The sequence below is a fragment of the Poecilia reticulata genome, chromosome 18 (assembly GCF_904066995.2).
Source record: "Poecilia reticulata chromosome 18, P_reticulata-male-v2, whole genome shotgun sequence".
Classification (NCBI taxonomy): Eukaryota; Metazoa; Chordata; class Actinopteri; order Cyprinodontiformes; family Poeciliidae; genus Poecilia; species Poecilia reticulata.
The window spans coordinates 28,472,986-28,491,909 of record NC_088847.1 but is presented as its reverse complement, the minus strand read 5'-3'; the positions used below and the strand labels follow the sequence as shown (position 1 = coordinate 28,491,909).

Sequence of the window (18,924 nt, the reverse complement as noted above, 5' to 3'; positions counted from 1 at the left end):
TTCAGAGATTTATTTTGTTATTAACAATTTCTGGGAATTTTCCAACAAATTTAATTCAAAATGCAGTGAAGAACAAAAAGTTTTAACAGTGACTGAAGTTTTGCTTTCTACAAACTTTGATGTGTTAATAATAATAATAATAATAATAATAATAATAATAATAATAATAATAATAATAATAATAATTAGTATCATTGTTTTGAATTATATATGAATATATTTCTTCAATTATTTCATATTTCCTGTGCTGTCCAGTCCATTATGAAGTCTTTTACGCTGCAGTTATAGTTGATGAAATATAGTCTAGCTCTGATTGGTTAACCTGCACAGCAACTCAACTGCAGACCAATCAGCTTGTTTATAGAGAAAAACCTGCTGGTTGATAGGAAATACAGAAAAAATAAATAAAAACATGACCATGATCATATCTTTGAAATAAACATGAACAATTAAAATGGTGTGTTAAATAAATAAAATGTTACACCATAATAAATCAATTAATTAATTAATTAATTAATTTAACGTTAGTATTTCCAAATGTTTTGGATATCACCAATGTTATTTATTTAACAAGTTATGAATTCAAATTTGGTTGTTTTAAAAAACAAGAAAGAGATTTTTGCTCCCTGACTATTTGATAAAAAGTGTTTTTGTTGTTGTTTTTGTCTTTTTCAATTATTTCTCCGTAAGACTGATACTCCGTTTAGCTTTTACTTTGAAATTAAACCGGAAACAATACGTAACACTGCGTGTGACTTCACTCTCATGGCCAGAAGGGGGCGTGTTGTCAGTTTTTAGCTCTTTTGCTAACGGAAGGCTAAAGTTTCACTTTCTGCCGCTGAGGAGGTTCCTGTGCTGGACACCCAGGACTTCCCGGGAAACGAAACCAGAAGTAGTTCTAGTTTTACCAGAGGGCCTCCGGATCGCAAATGTGTCTTTGCGACTACATTCAGCGGTGATATAACCAGTTTGTGTTCAAGTTTCTCCCCTTTGACCGCCTCCTAACCGTCGCTTTACGCAGCTAGCTTTAGCGGCTAGCCCCCCGCTAGCATGGACAGCGGCGGAAACATGCAGAGTAATGAGGAGCGAAACGCGGAGAAACAGATGGATAACTACTTGAAATCGAAAGGTTTTCATCGGAAGAAGATTGCCAAAGACGGATCGTGTCTGTTCCGAGCCGTGGCCGAGCAGGTAAAGTGGGGCAAAGCAGGAAAATGTTTGTGGGAAGTTGTTCTCCAGTTAGCTTGCTGCGCTCAGGTGAGGTGTGTTTGTTGTGTTGCTGTGCGATAGCAACTTATCCGAGTTTAAATTTAACTTCCACAAACGGGGAACGCCGCGGGGTAAATCTAACACGCCTCTGTGGTTTCCTACTCCCAAATGCTCGACATAAACTTAAAATATAACACAGATGTTGTATGTTTTTGTCTTAAAAGTGGCATAACGCGGAATCCTGCCTGTTTTAAGTGTTGACCCTTGACCCTGCCCAGGTGCTGCACTGCCAGAGCCTCCACACTGAGGTCCGGGCCAAATGCGTAGAGTTCCTGAAGCAGAACCGGGACAGCTATGAGGCGGTAAGCACCAGCTTTAACCACACTTCACATTTATAACATCATTTCATTCTGTTATGGGAATATTGTGATTTAGACGGAGAGAAAGCACCTCTAAAACATTTATATTCAAATAAGAGTAAATAAATACTCAGCTCATAACTGATTTAATTTAAATGACGTCCTTGGAGATTAAAAGTATAAAGTTTTGAGCAAATTTTGATGTTTTAAGCACTAAAATTATAGGTCATGTGCAAATACATATGATTATAAAACAAAATTCTCTCAAATAAAATTATTTAAGCATTAAACTAATACATGCAGTAGGTAATATAAATGTTGGTCTGTAGTGACAATACATTTTTGTTTACTGTATTATTATATACTTGACCTCCAAATGCAGCAGATGGAAAATAACACCAGAACATCAAAGACGGTAAATAAACAAAGAGGTCTCACTTTCACATAAATATCAGGTACATTGTTGTTCATTCAGAAAAGAGTCAGAAATTTTACTCAATAGCAATATTGAGTAAAATATTTCTTAGCGTCCACAGACATTGTGGTTAAAAAAACCCCATAAAGTATCTTTTCCCCCAAAATTTACTGAAGTAAACGTAACTAGAAATCATTGCATTTCCTGTGAAAATTCAGTATGAACGCTGAAAGCTGAATATTTTTAGTGAAAGTGCAACTTTGCAGCATTTGAAGTCAACTGCAGAAGAGATGCAGAAATGTAACAAAAAAATGGGCAGAAGCAGCAGAATAAATATGCCACCAAAAGAGGATCAGGAATCCTTCACAAAGCCCGACTGCAAGGCAGCAGTTTATAAGCTAAGATGAGCTAAAGCTAGCTAAAATACCAATGATAGCATCTGAGCTAGCGCTAGCATGTGGAGCCTAGAATTATGGTTTGAGTCAGTGGAACTGGCCAACATGGCTTAAAAATACTTTTATTTTCACATCCCATCTGATTTTTATCGTGTTTTTTTTTTTTTTTTTCCCCTTTTCAGAAAATATTTTGACCTAATTTCAAAGTCCAACTAAATGCAAGCTGTAAAATAAGATGGACGCCCACAGAGAGCATCGGTGGGAAAATAACAAATCAGATTCAACAAAAATTCAATCTTCATAAACTGATTAATTTAAATCAGGAGAGTTTCACTAGTTTTCTTTCTTCCTCTTAACTTTCCGGCTGTAATTTAGACCCAATAAAAGCTTCTTTTCTCGCTCGTTTTGTCAGCAGAAGCCAAAGGTTAAAGGTCAGCTCTGGTTTTCTGACTTCACGAAGCGGTTAAATATTTTTATCAGGTTTCAGAAACGCCTCCGATTCCTGGTTGTTTCCGGTTGTGCTGCTCATTTTTCCACATTATTTTGGCCTCACAAGTGAAAAATATCGACTCCAACTTGAGCAAAGTGAGACTTTTCTACGTTTTGATTCAACAAAAATGGAGTTTGAGTGAACGACAGAGGGGGGTGGAAACATCGCAGGTTTTATCTGTGAATCAGACGACGAACAGCAGAAACTGAGCCTCCATGTTGCTTTAATGGCTTTATGAAGGAATAAAAGCTGTTAATGATTCAGACTCGTCCTTAAAGCTGGACTGAAAGCGAAACATGATGCCGATCAGAACATTTGTCCTGTAAGAATGCTGCAGAACCGAACCGGCAACTTTCAGGCACTCGCCGAGAACCTGCTATGAATTCTGGGAGCTTGAGTCCTTTACTCACTGCTTTTACAGATCATGTAATGGAAAAATGCTTTTATTTTTTAATATGTTTGCAGAAATATTGATTAAATTTTTATTTAAATCACGAACAATAAGTAGCAACTGTTATGCATTTAAAAAATATTATGAACATTTCTGATTATTATTAGGATATAAGCAAAGTGGATTCAAGCAGTAATAAGGAGATTTAATTGATATAATCGAATAAAATTTCAGGCTTTTGTTAGTTTGAGGTTTTAAGAAAAACGTTTTTATTTAACAGGTAAGCGACACGATGAGAAAAAACAAGATTTATTTAAGAAAACCTGCATCACACTAAAGCCAAAATCCTCCAAACTAAACCAAAATAATCTAGAAATAAAAAACTAATAAAATTACTAAACATTAAACCAGGGGTCCCCAAACTTTTTCCTGTGAGGGCCACATAACTTTTCCCTTCTCTGGTGGGGGCAAAGTGTGACACGTTTATCACCTGCGCTGCCGGAAATTGTTGAGGGGGAAGGAGGGGCGCGCGTTTCTTGATTGATTTTTACCCAGAAAGCACATGGGTAAAAACCGTTAGTGAAACAGTCACTGGGACTGACTGGTATATATTCCATTGAGGGAAAGTAGCTTTATGAATTCCTCATATGTTAACATAAAGGCTCGTTTTGAAGTATAAGCTGCTACTTACAGGCTTCGAAGAATCCGACCTGGAATGCGGCGTTCATAACAAACGCATGTGTTCATCTGCTCTACCGCTAGCAAACAATCGTACTGATTAAGTAACATAAAAGTCGAGCAGCACCCACGTTTACAGGACACACTTCCTGCTAAAGAGCCCCCTGGTGGTTGAAGAAAAATCCACATATAAACCGGAAAATACAATATATAATGCAGTGCTCTCTGGTATTGTTCAGGGGACCGGACCAAATGTGGAGGCGGGCCGGATCCGGCCCGCGGGCCGTAGTTTGGGACCCCTCCATTAAATGATAATTTTAAGAACTAAAGCCTGAAACAAACCAGAAGTTCAAACACTGAGTTAGAGAAATGCCTGATTTAAATCTCAGTCTTCACATTTCTGTAAAACATTTTGTTACGTAAATCTCTCCTTTGATGTTTTTCTGATTTCTGTCTCAGTTCGTCGAGGGAAACTTTGAGGAATACCTGAGCAAGCTGCAGGACCCGCAGGTAAAACCTGATTATTTCACTCTGCAGCGTTTCGCTGAACTGATGACATCACGCTTTTACAGCAATGGGTGGGAGAAGTGGAGATCAACGCTCTGGCTGTCATGTATAAGTAAGTACACCCGCTGCTTCGTAAAGTAAACGCACCCGCTGTCGTCTAGAGATAAAAACGGTCTTTAGTTTTGAGGTTATTGGCCTTTGGAGTGAGAAAACTATTAAAAAAAACAAAAGTTCATTCATTCATCTCTGCATAAAACCAACATGGATGACGGAGGAAGAAAATCGGTTGCTATGGCGACCGCACTGAAATACAAAGCAGAGTTCAAAGTTCAGCTTTAAATCGATTGGTAAAAAACGTTCTGGATGCTGGAAGAGACTCTGGTGATGATTCCCCTCATGTCTTCTGTCTCCCACCAGGAGAGACTTCCTGATCTTCCAGGAACCCGGAAAACCGGCGGTGAACATCACAGACAACAACTTCAAGGACGAAGTGAGGATCCGCAGCCTGACGCATTAAAACAAAACGCTTTCAAACATCTGCATTCAGCCCTGGCTCAGACTCCGAGTCCAAGAAATGTCAGACGCACAGCAGCAAAAATAATCCTGGCTTTTATGTTTAAATATCAACTATTTTGACGATTAATCGATTAATAAGACGTAAAAATCACCACATTTTGATGATTTTTTTTTTTAATTTAACCACTTGGGCCCCTTTTTTAAGATGCAAATAATTCAGTTTATCTTTTTAAATAATAAAAAAATTCAGCCTGAAATGTTTTAACATAATTTCCCTTTAGTGAACATTTAATGGTTTATAGCAAAGACGCATCTGCAGGTAAAACTGCTGTTTGCTGATCTGCTGGTTATTTTTGAGTGGTAATAATTTGATTAATAAAATGTTCTTTTTTTTTTTTTTTTTACAGAATTTAAACAGAGTGAAGCTAAAACTGTAATTTGAGGAGTTTTTATTAGAACATATTTATAGAAAAATTTATATTTTCCACCTTAAATGCAACATGTTTATGTTTTTTGCTCAGTTTTGGATTAATTACGGTTCTGAATGTTTTGTTTTTTCAGCAAACCTACATTTTTAGAGTCAATGTTCCCGTTAACAATCGATTACCAAATTACTAGACGGTGATTTAACCGATTAATCGTGATCAGTTCGATTAATCGTTACTAAAAATTGTGTTAAAATGTGAAAACGGTGAGAGAAGCTTCAGCTTTCAGCATCTTTAACTTGATCTCCCGGCTGGTCGGTGTGCTGCTGGCCTCCCGGGTCAGAACCGGGCCTCTAACGGGTCCGTTTCCCCCCCCTCCAGGTGCGGTTGTGCTTCCTGAATGGAAACCACTACGACAGCGTTTACCCCATCACCCACATGAAGAGCGCTGCGCTCTGCCAGTGTAAGTCAGAGCAGGAGGTCCTGCTGCTGCTGCTGCCTGGTTTATTCCTGACCAGAACCGAGTTTTTCCTAAAGTACCGAAGCAGAACTCGGCAGGTTGATGCCAGGACTCCTGGATGTCGTGTCAGCAGTTGACAAACTTACAGTAACGATAGAAAAACAGAAACTCATCAGGTTTTTACGTTCAGATGGTCGTTTGGATCCCAAAACAGAATAACTGAGCAGAATCCAATTCAGGCCAATTTATTTCCTCTCTTCTTTCCTTCTGTTCTATCGTCAGTCCATCATTGTGTCCTTTGTCCCTCCCTTTTCTCCCACCTTCTTTCCTTTCTTCCTTGTTTTTTTTCACTTGTTTGTTCTTTTTTTCTTCTGTGTCCTTCCTTCCTTTCCTTTCTTGTGCCCTTTGTTTGTCATTGTCCACATGTCCTTCCTTTCCTTGTTTCCTTTGTTGTGCTTTTTGTCTTTACTTCCTTGTTTCCTTCATTCAAATATTCCTTGTATTTGCATTCCCCTCCTTGTGGTTTTCCTTTTCTGTCCTTTCTTTCCGTCTTTCTGTCTATTTATTTTGGTCTTTTCTGTGTTTCTCTTTTACTTTATTTCCTCCTCTCTCTCTCTCTCTCTCTCTCTCTCTCTCTCTCTTCCTCTCCCTCCCTCTCTCTGCCTCTCTCTCTGTTTCTCTCTCTCTCTGTTTCACTCTCTCTCCCTCTCTCCTCTCCTCCCCTCCCTCTCTCTCTCTCTCTCTCTCTCTCTCTGTCTGTCTCTCCCTCTCTCTCTCCTCCCATCCCTCTCTCTCTCTCCCTCTTCCTCTCTTTCTCTCTCTGTCTCTCCCTCCATCCCTCCTGAGGGATGGAGGGAGAGTTTCTATACCTGAGAGAGATATAGAAACTCTCTCTCTCCCTCCATCCCTCTCTCTCTCTCTCTCCTCCCATCCCTCTCTCTCTCTGTCTCTCCCTCCATCCCTCTCTCTCTCTCTCTCCTCCCATTTCTCTCTCTCTCTCTGTTTTTTGCTGGTTTCATATTTAAATGCTGACGGTTGTATCTTACAGTTTTTCTACTTTATTTTTTTAATGACTGTAAAATACCTGGAACTGTGGAGATATGAAATATGTTGTTAAGTGAACAGAGAGTCTGACCTTTGACCTCCAGTCCAGTCCGGTTCCTGTAGTGTTCAGAGTGCTTCCTGTCCTGCAGCCATCTTGTACGAGCTGCTGTACGAAGGCGTCTTCAAGGTGGACCGCGGCTCCCTGGGCCCGTGCCAGAGGACGAGCCGGGCCTCGGACCTGCTGAGCGACGACTGCATGGCCGTCTGCGGCAGCAGCGACGAGTCCGACCAGGAGACCCACGAGCCGCTTTGGTGGGAGGAGACGCCGACCTGCAGAGAAGCCAGGGTCTGAAATCCAGGGAAACTCAAAACCGTCTCGTTTGTTTTTATCGTCACAGGGTGGAGAACGGAACCGGCCCGGTTTCCTCCAGACCCGGCAGCTACCGGGTAGAAAATACTCCCATTACTCCAGTAACTTTTGGAAAAAGATACTTTTTTTTCTGCTACACTGCAAAATATAACATTTTACCAAGAATGTTTTTATCTAGTTTCTAATGCAAACATCAAAGTTTTCTCTAATTTCAAGTGTATCAAGTAAAAAGTGTCTTTTCAGATATGGAAACTTGTTTTAAGTCAGTAATTCCTCAATATTGGTTTAAAAAGCTGCACTGGGTTCTGGCGCTGCCTGGTTCCGACCCGCTCTGGGTGACGCTGTGTCTGTTTCAGGGCCGGGGCCGCGGCCGGAGCCTGCCGGAGCGGGTGAGGCGCTCCCTGAACCCGACTCTGCTCCGAAACGTCGACTACGACATCTGGCACAAGACCAAGAGAGGTGGCCGAACAGAAACCGCCTCGTTCACACCCGACTGCACTGCAAAACCACAAACCGGTCGAGTTTCTGGTCCAAATATCTAAACACACCAGAAATAAGACTAAACTAACTTATTAGTAACTTTCTGCTAAATACAGGAGCTTATTTTAAGTTTTAATTCCTTAATATTGCAGAAGTTCTAGTTCTATTGGCAAATTATTTCACATTTAACTTGGGAAAATGTCAGGTTTTAAGTGAAATAATCTGTCAACTTTGAGTTATTGACTCTAAACGAGCTTTAATATCTTGCTGAAAAGTTACTCGTAAGTTAGTTTAGTCGTGTTTCCAGTGTGTTCAGATATTTTCACCAGAAACTCAAACCGGAGTCGGTTGGCAGGAGTTTGTGGTTTTGCAGTGCAGTCAGATTTATCAACAATAGAAAAGTTTAGACACAAAGAAACAAATGAAAAGATGCGGATTTACAAAAAAAACCCAGGTTTTATGATGATGCAACGTCTTACAGGAAGGGAAGGCTGTGTTTTACAGAGAGGTGCTGCCACCTGGTGGACTTTAATGGAATTTAACAAGAACTTAGAAAAATGTACCGTCCTGCCTGGTGGAGGAAGATGATTTATTTAACGGACTCATGGTTCAGTAGACCTAAAAAAAATGAACAAAATCACACAGTAAACAACAACAACTTATAAAATTTATTAAAAAATAGTATAAAAAACTAGCATGCTAGTGTTTCCACAAGACAACTGGAGAGTTTGAGCCTAGAGATGTTTTTGTTTTCCTGATGACGAAAACAAGACGAGAATCTGAGGATTTAGTTTCATCAGATTATTCTGGACTATGAGGTTTAGTCAGTAATTTAGGGATTTTTTTTTAAATATTTTATCGGCTAAACTTTTTTTGTCACGTTTTTTTTAATAAACTTAAACCAAACGAACATGTTTTTATTTTTTACCTACTCAACAATAAACTAAGTATGAAGTATTTCAACAACAAATAATAAGATTCTTAAATAGGAAAAACAAACAGAAATGCTCCATTCTGGGCTCCTTCAGCTGGGCAGATGTGTGCGCACACCTCCAAATTGCGCATGAGCCAGTTTCAGGTTGTTTGAGCTGAAACTGGGGTTTTCTGTCGGAAGGAGAGCCGATGCTGTGGCGTCTGGCTCAGACAGATGAGGGAAACTGAGGCATTAATATTTAAGTCGTGTTGAGACTCCAGGTGGCTGTTTATGTGGCAGCTGCGTCGCCGGCGGTAACGAGGCAAACAGCAGGCGCCGGAAACTCGACGTTTACCTGATTTAAACGTTCAGGCTGCGGATGTGTGTAGAGCCATATATGAAATCCGTCTCATTATTTTCCACTTTTCCTCCCATTTAAACGTATTTATTAACCCAAAAGGTTCGTAGTTTTGCTGTGAATGGAGAAAAAAAAAGGTCAATTATTTCCTGCTGTTCTGCATCACAAATGAAACATCAGCTTTACAAGTTGTTTAAAAGTTTCTCCCTCATGTTTTGTGCCAAAGGAAGAATGTTGTAAAAGAAAATGTCCCTTTTTTTTTAAAATCGTTTGAGTCGAACTCCACAGCAAAATACTTTGAAAAAAATAACAAACACGAATCTCCACTGACGAAATGAGTCGGTGTTTAGATTTGTAGCTTTCCTGCTCCCTCCCTCTCCTGTGGTTTGCATTGCTTTACCAAAAATGAGTGAAATTAATTTCTTTTTTTGTTTGTTTTAAAGGGGCAGTACTTAACTTTTATTAATTGTTTCTCTTTTTTCATCTCTTTTTTTTTAAACTTACCATTTTGTGACTGATTGATATGAGACAGATGATCAAGAAAAGATTCATCTGGCTCTTTTTGGCGTCTGAAGAAATGTACAGCTCCCGACCGAAAACAACCAATAAGAGCCAGGAGGAGGGGCGTAGCGCTGCCTATCATTCTTAAGTAAGCGCTGCTAAATGCGCTGATGATGGAGAAACTAGTTGCCACTGGAGGAAAACCGTTAATCTGACATCTTCATCATCGCTTCGCTGTGTCCAGCTGCAGCTAGGCGGAAAGTAGAGACACATTGAGGGTGATTGACAGCACTAAGCCCCGCCTCCTGCCTCTGATTGGTTGTTTCTAGTTATCAGTGGGGCAAGACAGGAGCTTGTTTTTTTCCCCCCACTGATTATCTGATAAACTTTCACGACACGGTGACAATTTTAACAAATGTATATAAAAAAATATTTTTTACAATTTGATACTGTAGCTTTAAATAAGCAACTCGAGCAAAACACAACAGAAGCTTCTGTCCATCCTGTGGCTTATTAAATCCTGTGACTCCGTCTGCATTGTGGAAATCATGTTTTCAGCTTAAGAGCTTTAATGAACTTTGTTTTTAACATTTAGTCAGAAGAATCGGTGATTTACAGTGTTCCCGTTTCCCTGCAGCCCAGCAGAAGATGGATTACTCCATCGCTGCGGGGATGCAGTTCTCCGTGGGGGATCGCTGTCAGGTCGGTGGCGTCCGCTGCTTCTCCGCCCGTCGTGTTTGAACTCAGACTCATTTTCATGCTTTGTGGGAAACGTCCAGGTTCGCCTGGACAACGGCCGGACCTACAAGGCCACCATCAAAGACGTTCCGCCCGACAACAGCCATGTGGCGGTGCAGGTGGAGGACCTGGGGAAGAAGTAGGTCGCAGCGCCGCAGGAGCGTTAACGTTGTGTGTGTGTGTGTGTTAACGGAGTGTGTGTGTGTGCAGGCTGGTGCCGCTGTGGAGCATCCGGCCGCTGAACGACGAGAACAGCTGGACCACCGTCACCAACCGGGACAAGAGGCTGAGCAACGGACACGGAGGTGAAGCTGAAACCTGCAGCAGCAAAAACACAAACGGAGACATTTCTAAAAAAAACAAACTAAAGTCAAGCAAATCACGATGTTGTTGTTAGAAAAACATTAATAGATCCAGGAAAACTGATAAGTGGTTACAATCCTGACAAAAGGGACATTTTTTGGTTTTTAACCACCATTGATTTGAGTTTATTGTGGCAATAAATCAGAAACTTATCGTGATAAACGATGCGATAATCCAGTCCTCCTCCTCCTCCTCCTCCTCCTTGTTTCCGTTTCCTGGATGTTTGAGGCGTTTTCTTCTCCGGCTCTTCCAGAGTGGGAGGGACGAGGAAGAGGACGAGGACGAGGGAAGCCCATCCCACCATCCTCCTCCTCCGTTTCCCAGGCAACGGCAGTGGGCTCCAGCGGGCGCATGCAGAAGCAACACTCGTGGCCCCCGCAGGCCACCGTAGAGGACCAGGGGAGGCCCAGCAGGTCAGAGTCGAATGGATGATCTTTTATCTTCTAATTCAGACCTAAATTATTTAATTTCTGTTTCTCTTTTTGTCAGCGTTGACTTTATTCTGTGAAAATGTCAGAAGAGCAGTTATGATTTCCTCATTTTTGACTCTTTCACCTCTTAGTTTCTGTCCTGCAGCCACCATCTTCAAAATGTAAATCTTTAAAAAGTAAATAGATCTTTTGTTTCCAGATAAACAAATAAACAAGTTTAAATAGTTTCTCTAAAAGTTCTCTGCATTTCTACTTGTTGTGAAAAATTACATTTTGTTCCAGAACTACAGACGCACCAATCCACTTTATTTTGTTCTTTTAAATAATTCATCCATCTTAAATCTTCGGTGAATTCATATTTAGAAAGTGAGGTAAAGAAGGACGGCTGTGTTCTGGGGGGTCTGATGGCGGCGACTCTGTGCAGGAAGTCGCTGGGCGCAGCAGAGCCGCCCGCCAGGCTGACGGAGCGGGAACGTCTGGCCCGGGAGGAGGAGGAGGAGATCAACATGGCGCTGCTGGAGATCCAGCTGAGAGACGAGAACAGCTTCCCCGCCCTCGGCGTGAGTCCATCACCTTCACACGTTTATCCTCTGATTTATGATGGAAATCCTGCTTCTTGGCAACATCACACAACGTGTTATGTACCAAATACTAAAACACTGGTTCTTAACCTGGGTTTGATCGAACCTCAGGGGTTCGGCGGAGCCTCTGCTAGGAGGTAAAGACACACCTGTGTAAAGTCGTGATGACGCCCCGCTTCGCCATCCCTTGCTGCAGAGGATCACGTTACATTGCTTAGCCAATCAGAGGATCACGTTACATTGCTTAGCCAATCAGAGGATCACGTTACATTGCTTAGCCAATCAGAGGATCACGTTACATTGCTTAGCCAATCAGAGGATCACGTTACATTGCTTAGCCAATCAGAGGATCACGTTACATTGCTGAGCCAATCAGAGGATCACGTTACATTGCTGAGCCAATCAGAGGATCACGTTACATTGCTGAGCCAATCAGAGCTGCGGAGGAGCCCTGATTGAAGGAGCTCCTCTCAGCATGGATTTGAACTTGTGTCTTTATTTACTTCAGCAAAGCTCACAGTTTTTACCACATTCTGTAGCTTTCGGTGTTCTTCTAAATCTGCTGCTTAGTCGCATCTTTTCAGGGTTGCTGCTGCCTCTAGTGGCATGGGGTGGTAACACAACTAATATAATTACATTACTAAATCAGAATACCACAAGGTCTTTATTATTTATTATTAATTTTTCATTCTCTCAAGAATGTAGAGCTAATTAAATGATCTAAACACCTAAAGACCTTGAAGTGGTTCCAGTTTCGCTCAATGGCCAACCTGTTGAAACTGTGGCAGATTTTAAATACCTTGGGTCGTTCCTGGACAATCAGATCAACTTTGCTGAAAACACTGACTATATTTGAAGAACTGATCTCAGAGACTCTACCTTTAAGAAGACTTGGTGATCTTGGGGTGACCCAACTGGACTCTAGTTGGGTCACCACTATGTCTTGAATTTGGAAAAAGAAAATCATCTTATCGCTGCAGAAGGGTTCAGTGAATATTCATATGAATCTGATGGGTTCGGTTCCTCAGGAAAGGTTAAGAACCGCTGTACTAAAACCAACATCCGTGTTTCCTTTGGGAAGTGAGTTATTTAGTCTGGGGGATGAAACCAGAGTGTTTCTTCAACAATAGTTAGCAGGTTGATGTGCTCGCCTGTTTTTGGAGAGCAGGTGTTGTTAAATGTTTGTTTTCCTCCTCAGAGTCAGACGGCGACTCAGGCTGAATCAGGCAGGAAGAAAACTGGAGAGAACAAGAAGCGAAATCAGAGAAACAAGACGGTGCGTCACACCAGAGCTTCAGCTTCAGCCACTTTATTTAGCGATGGATTATTCTGACGGTTACTGAAACATCGGCACTTTCTGGAGATGTTTCATGTTTTATACAGCATCAGGCTGCAGCCTGAAGTGACACAATCCCCATTTATTGTCAAATCTGATTTTTTTTTTTTTTTTTTTTGCCGGGCCGTTCACACAGCCACACGTGTGACATGTACACGTTACGACCTGAAAGTGACCCGCCTGCCCACTAGAGGGCGCAGGAGAGTCGGCGTTCTCGGTGTTCTGCCAACTGTTTTTATGAATTGGATAAAAATACGTGTTTATTAGGCTTTTCCAGAATTTGAGCCCAGTGAAGATAAAACTGAGGAGTTCAGTGTTTTTACAGACGAAGGTTTTCATATGTTCAACAGTTTTGGCTCAATTAAAGCTCTGACTGTCTTTTAGCAACTCGCCTTTCTTGGAGCCTGTATACTCTAACAATTAATCACTAAATTAGTTGGTACATTTTTTTAAATAATCGATTAATCTATTTAGTAATTGGTGAATCGTGATTAATCAATTATTTCAATAAACGATTAATCACGACAAATCAGATGTTTGCATGTTGATAAATTAGAATAATATAATTTATTTAAATTAATTTAATTAGACTTTAGTTTCCATCCTGGGCATTTAAATCTGCTCCTTCTTCTTCTTTGTTTTGTTTATAGAAGAGTCCAGTTGAAGACACCAGAGCGCTGTCGCCCTCTGCAGGCGACAGACCGAACTCCTCCACTCCGCCCCCAGCTGCTCTCTCCATCTCCTCTCTTCCTGCTGCCAACGTCGACCCGGCTGGGCGGAGCTCTCTGAATGTAAACATGGCCGCCGCCTCCGTTCTCCCGCCCACCTGTGCTGCTCCAGAGACTAAACCAAACGCCCAGTCCTACGCCTCCGCCGCGGCCGTGCCGGTTTCCCCTCCGCCGGGCATCAAGCCCCCGGCGCCGTCCTCCTCCAGCCTCTTCTCCTTCATCACCCCGGTCCTCCCTGCTGCCTCTCCAGCCCCTCATCATCCTCCATCTTCCTCATTTGCTGCATCTTCTCCGCCGTTTTCGCCGGCTGCCGCTCCGACCTTCATCGCCCCCATCGCTCCGAGTCCGACGGCGGCTCAGGGCTTCACCCGCCCCTTCTCCCCGCTCACCATGCTGCCTCGCTCGCCCACTCCTCCCTCTCCCTCCTCCACCTTGATCCCACCTGCTGCTCAACCCAAAGAAGCTCCACCAGCCCACACCGGTGAGTTAAAGTCCAATCAAACATGTTATGCTCTATGCAGATGATGTTTTTATGCTGATTTTTCTGTATTTCCAGATGTTTTGCCAAAAACTGAGACGAGTCTTCCGGTGTCTCAGCCTCCCCAGAGGGAGACGTCCGTCCCTCAGACTCTTCCTCAGGTTGTTCCAAACCCGATTAAAGCTTTTCTGCCTCAGGCAGAAGGAACAACCCAACACTCCTCACAGGAAATCCAGACCCAAAGTCAAGAGCCACAAAACCAGATCAAGCCTGAGGCTGAGGTCTCCTCCCCCCAGAAACAACTGCAGCCCCAAACTGAGGTGTCTCCAGAACCTCAAACGCTCCAGCCGCAGTCTGACGGCAGCCCGGTTCACTCCCCTCTGTCCTCTGAGCTGTCCCTCAGCATTCAGAGTTCAGAGGACACAGAGCCTCCAAAGTCTGATTCTCCTCCTCCTGCTGCCTCCCAGCAGTCGCAGCCTGCCGCCCTGCCCCCGTTACAGCCTCACTTCCCTCACTCCATCCACGGCGGCGTCCCCCTGCAGCAGCTGTCCCAGCTCTACCAGGACCCCCTGTTCCCCGGCTTCCCCCAGGGAGAGAAAGGAGAGGTCGCACATATCCCGCCGTTCTCCACCAGCAAGTCTGGAGACGACCTGCCGAAAGGTGAAGCACTAATTTACAGAAGCACACGACTCCATGAATGTGGCATTTTAGTCTGTACTTGACAAGAGACCATGATGAATAGGGTAATAATTTGGGGAAGAGAACCTCTGAGCAACAGTCAGAGTCAATAGGATGACGAGTCCAGTGAGGCAGAACAGTGAGGCAGCTGAAAACACCTGGGTTCAGATCTCCAGCTTGTTCTTGCAGGAAGGCTGAAGAAATGGGGCTGAAGTCTCCATGGATCATATTGTTTGCAGATGATACTGTGGTCTTATAATGGGAATTGGTGAAAAAGTAACCATGTCGCCGTATGAACAAGTCAGGAGTGGCAGAAAACTATTTCAGGGTACTGTGGAAAGACAGTGAGACGGTGGTGAGGTGTGCGGCCGGAGTGATGGGTCAATTTAGTGAGATCTGGTGATTAATTCTTCTGGGACAAGATCTTAGCCCTACCTAGTTTTGGTAGGAAGACTGAAGAAATCAGGAAAGTTTCCTCATGGATCATATTGTATGCAGATGATATTGGGATCTATATTGGGAGTAGATGAGAGAGAAACCATGTAGCCGAATTAACAAATCGTGGGTGACAAAGCAGGGTGCTACAGTCAGTCAGTGGTGAGGTGTGCTGTCGAAGTGATGGATGAACTTTGGTTTAGATCCGAGCTCCATCTTTTTTGCAGAAATGTTGATGCACCCAGACCGGATTCCTCCTGGATCATGCTATTTGCGGATGATATTTTGATCTATGCTGAGATTAACCGAAAAAGAAACCACGTAGATGTTCATTGGCTGGGATAAAAACGGAGAGGATTAAAGTGAGGGACATCTCTGGTTTAGATGCTCAGATACACAGAGAGAGGAAAGACTGAGATTGTTTGGACAGATGAAGAGTCCAGGGATCGTCGATAGGTTGGTTGGACGGGTTTGGAAACGTGTTGAGCCAACAGACGTTTCATCTGTGAAGTGAAGGAGGAAACGGGAGAGACGATCTGCTTTGATGAATCCTAACTGTAAACAATCAACCATGAAAGACAATAAAATCGATTAATTTCAGAACCTGAATAATATTTTTTCTTGTTTATATTTAGTTTGACTAAATGTATATTTTTTTTCCCCTGCAGACGTTAACGTCTTGAGGTTTTTCTTCAACTTGGGCGTCAAGGTAAAAAGTCTCATGAATCGTTTCAGAAACGTGCGTCTTGTTCTCAGCTAAAACAAACGTTGTTGGCTGTTTGTGTTCCAGGCGTACTCCATGCCCATGTTCTCCCCGTACGTCTACCTCTTCCCGCTGCAGCAGTACTCCACCATGCAGATGAAGCCCCACGCCCCGGCCCCCCACTACCCCTGCCCCAGCCCCCCCGCCAAGCTGCAGGAGGCCTTCCAGCCGACCCCTTACCCCGCAACCTCCCCTTCCCCCCAGTACGACCACCACAGTCCCCCGACGGAGCCCCCCCGCCCCGCCGAACCCCAGTTCAACCAGAATCCGTACCCGCCGGTCGCCCAGCCTCCGCCACCGCAGAGGATGCCCTGCGCCTCGTTGCCGTGGCCACCGCCCAGAAACCCGCCGCCGTGCCCTGTCGGATACCCCTCGCCCCCGCCGCCGTACTCCAACGCCCCGCCGTCCTCTCAGGGGTACCACCCGGGTCAGGCGGCGGTGCACCAGCTGTACCAGGCGGCGCCGCCGTACCCGCCCTTCTCCCTGGGGTACCAGCCGCCGTCGACCCCCGAGGAGCTCCAGGTGAGCCAGGCGGCCATGGAGCAGCTGCAGCCCGCCAACCCGGACCCCATCCACAGCCACGGACACGTCCGGGTCCTGGGTCCGCTGGAGGCCCCGCCCACTGCTAGCATGGCTAACGCTAACAACAACAGAAGTATTGTGGTTACTGCCAACTACGGTAGGTGGCTTTTGTTCTCAGCACTAGCAGATGACAGCAGTTTCACAGCTTCTACAGCAGGAGGCGCTGACGTGTGAATGTCTCAATGCAGATTATAACAGAACGTTTTCCCCATCAGCCATGAAGAAGGAGGCTGGAGAGGTTCTGACCCGGACGGTGCTGCTGGTGGACCCCCCACTCAACAACAAGCCCATAGTGCGTACAGCACTAGCATTAGCAGAGCTACCTGAGCTCTGCTAAAGCTAAAAGCATTACAATTGCATAGGACTAAATAAACTGTTAGCAGCTGTGGCGGACACCTTTAACTACAGTGTTGGTATCTGGCTTAGCGATTTAGCATTAGCTTTTGCTAGATAAGTACATCACTTTAGCATTAGTTTTGGTACAGCGTCAAACATTAGCTCCTGCTAAATACTTTGTTAGTGTAGCGCCTTAGCATTAGCTTCCCCTACATACCGTAGAGACACAGCACTTTTGGAGCAGCTTCCGCTAAATCCCATGCTGGTACAGTGCTTTAGCATTTTAGCTTCAGGGTTAGCGCAACTAACAACCAAGACATAACTGTAGTTAATGGAAGCTAACGCTAAAGCACTGTACCATCGCAGTATCTAGAAAATAACAATGTTATACATTTACATTTAAGTCTTTTTATACAGTATTTGAAATACATTGAAAGTTGCACATAATTTATTAAATAAAATATTTTGTTTATAATTTACACCGACGGTCTTTTCCATTCATTTTGTGCAGTTTTGGCTTAATTACTGCTCTGAATATGTTGGTTTTTCAGCAAATTGATGCTTTGAGTCTAATCAATTATTTCAATTAATCTGATGAATTAAAAAAAAAAACGTTGAAAAACTCCCTGAGGAGCCGCGGAGCGGACCGAGCGTCCGCTTCTTCAAGACAGAACATAAAGTAGTAAATCACCGTTTTGACCACTAGGGGTCAGTAACCGTCTGTCTTTCTGTCTCAGCTGGCCGTGGTGTCCGACCCCGACCTGAATGACGCCGCCCTGCGGTCCGGCGGCAGCCCCGCCTCCCCGTCTACCTACAGAGGCGCCCGCAAACACTTCCCGAGTCCCAAGCCGTACGGCGTTCCCATCGTCCCCGGCGACCCGGGCCAGCTGGTGTTCCCGCCGGCCGTCGGCATGCCGGAGCCGCTGTCGGTGGCGTGCGGCACGGAGGACGACTACGACCTGGATCCGTTCGCCATGGGCTACGGCGGGCAGAGGAAGGTCTACCGGGGCCGGGGGGGCAGCAGGGGCCGGAGCAGCTACGACCCGGTGAGGGGCAGGCGTCGCCACGGCGACCAGGGAGTGGGGACTCACTTTTTTAACTCCTCCTTCAGGGGCCGGGGCCGGGAGAGGGGCTACTAGCTAACGAGAGAGAGCAGCGTCTCGAACACTATGTTTTCGTTCTGCTTCTTCGGCTCTGCATGTACAATCTGAAGTTTACATCTCTGAACGGCTGAATGTAAGGATTAGAGTCGGGTCGGGACGGGACGGCGTCCAAAATCCATGTAACATTAAATTAAGGTGTGAAGCGTGGGGAAGAGGAACCCGTTTGGAAATGATTCGCTCTGTTTTCCCTCCTGTTGCACTGCTGTCTCTCCACGCCGAGAGAAAACCTGTTTCCCCTCCAAAACTCAGATTCCCCACAGTCTTTCTGTCACTTGAATGCATCGTAGTGCCTGAACACGAGTTGTGGCGACTCTGTGATGCGTTTGCAGGGCTCAGGTTTTATTCAGTGCTGTGTGTGTGTGTGTGTGTGTGTGTGTGTAGGTTTGTTCCTCTGTGTGTTTGCTGCTGGTTTCACCTTCTTTCTTCACTTTAGATCTAAACTCTGAGGAATCAGTGCCTTAAGTTTGCTACTTTTATTTGGAGAGAAACTGCTGTACAGAACAAAGAATGTCTGCCTTGGATTTTCTATGTGGTTAAATAAAGTTTGGTTCAAACCTTTAATTGGTTGCTTTTTATGTTGACGAAACATTTTAAAGAGAATTATATCAAACATAAACATATGACATGTCCAACAATGGCACAAAGACCAATTAAAGCTAGTGTAAGCATTCTGATTGGCTGGTTCAGAATTCCTGAAACTTCCCCCGCTTCTCTTCTGCTCTCTGATTGGACGACTGTCTGGCTGCTCCTCCAATCAGAGAAGAGGCTCTGTTTGAATCCAGATCTGCTGTAGTTTTTATA

At 44.0% G+C, this 18,924-nt stretch overlaps 1 protein-coding gene across 2 annotated transcripts; it reads left to right on the top strand.

The window, feature by feature from the left end:
- The first annotated feature begins 724 nt into the window (after window positions 1–724).
- Window positions 725–18,684, top strand: otud4 (OTU deubiquitinase 4). Of its 2 annotated transcripts, none has more exons than XM_081599776.1 (21): window positions 725–1,191; window positions 1,488–1,571; window positions 4,397–4,447; window positions 4,510–4,556; window positions 4,862–4,934; window positions 5,767–5,848; window positions 7,039–7,201; window positions 7,288–7,336; window positions 7,616–7,718; window positions 10,149–10,213; window positions 10,291–10,388; window positions 10,460–10,554; window positions 10,866–11,025; window positions 11,468–11,603; window positions 12,823–12,900; window positions 13,611–14,169; window positions 14,245–14,826; window positions 15,948–15,988; window positions 16,070–16,721; window positions 16,840–16,916; window positions 17,698–18,684. In XM_081599776.1, exons 1-21 carry the CDS (start codon window positions 1,051–1,053, stop codon window positions 18,097–18,099), a joined length of 3,738 nt encoding a protein of 1,245 aa, XP_081455902.1. In that variant the 5' UTR covers window positions 725–1,050; the 3' UTR covers window positions 18,100–18,684. The 2 variants fall into 2 exon arrangements, with proteins under 2 accessions (XP_081455902.1, XP_081455901.1); XM_081599775.1 differs by having other exon boundaries at window positions 16,813–16,916.
- Window positions 18,685–18,924: the final 240 nt, after the last annotated feature.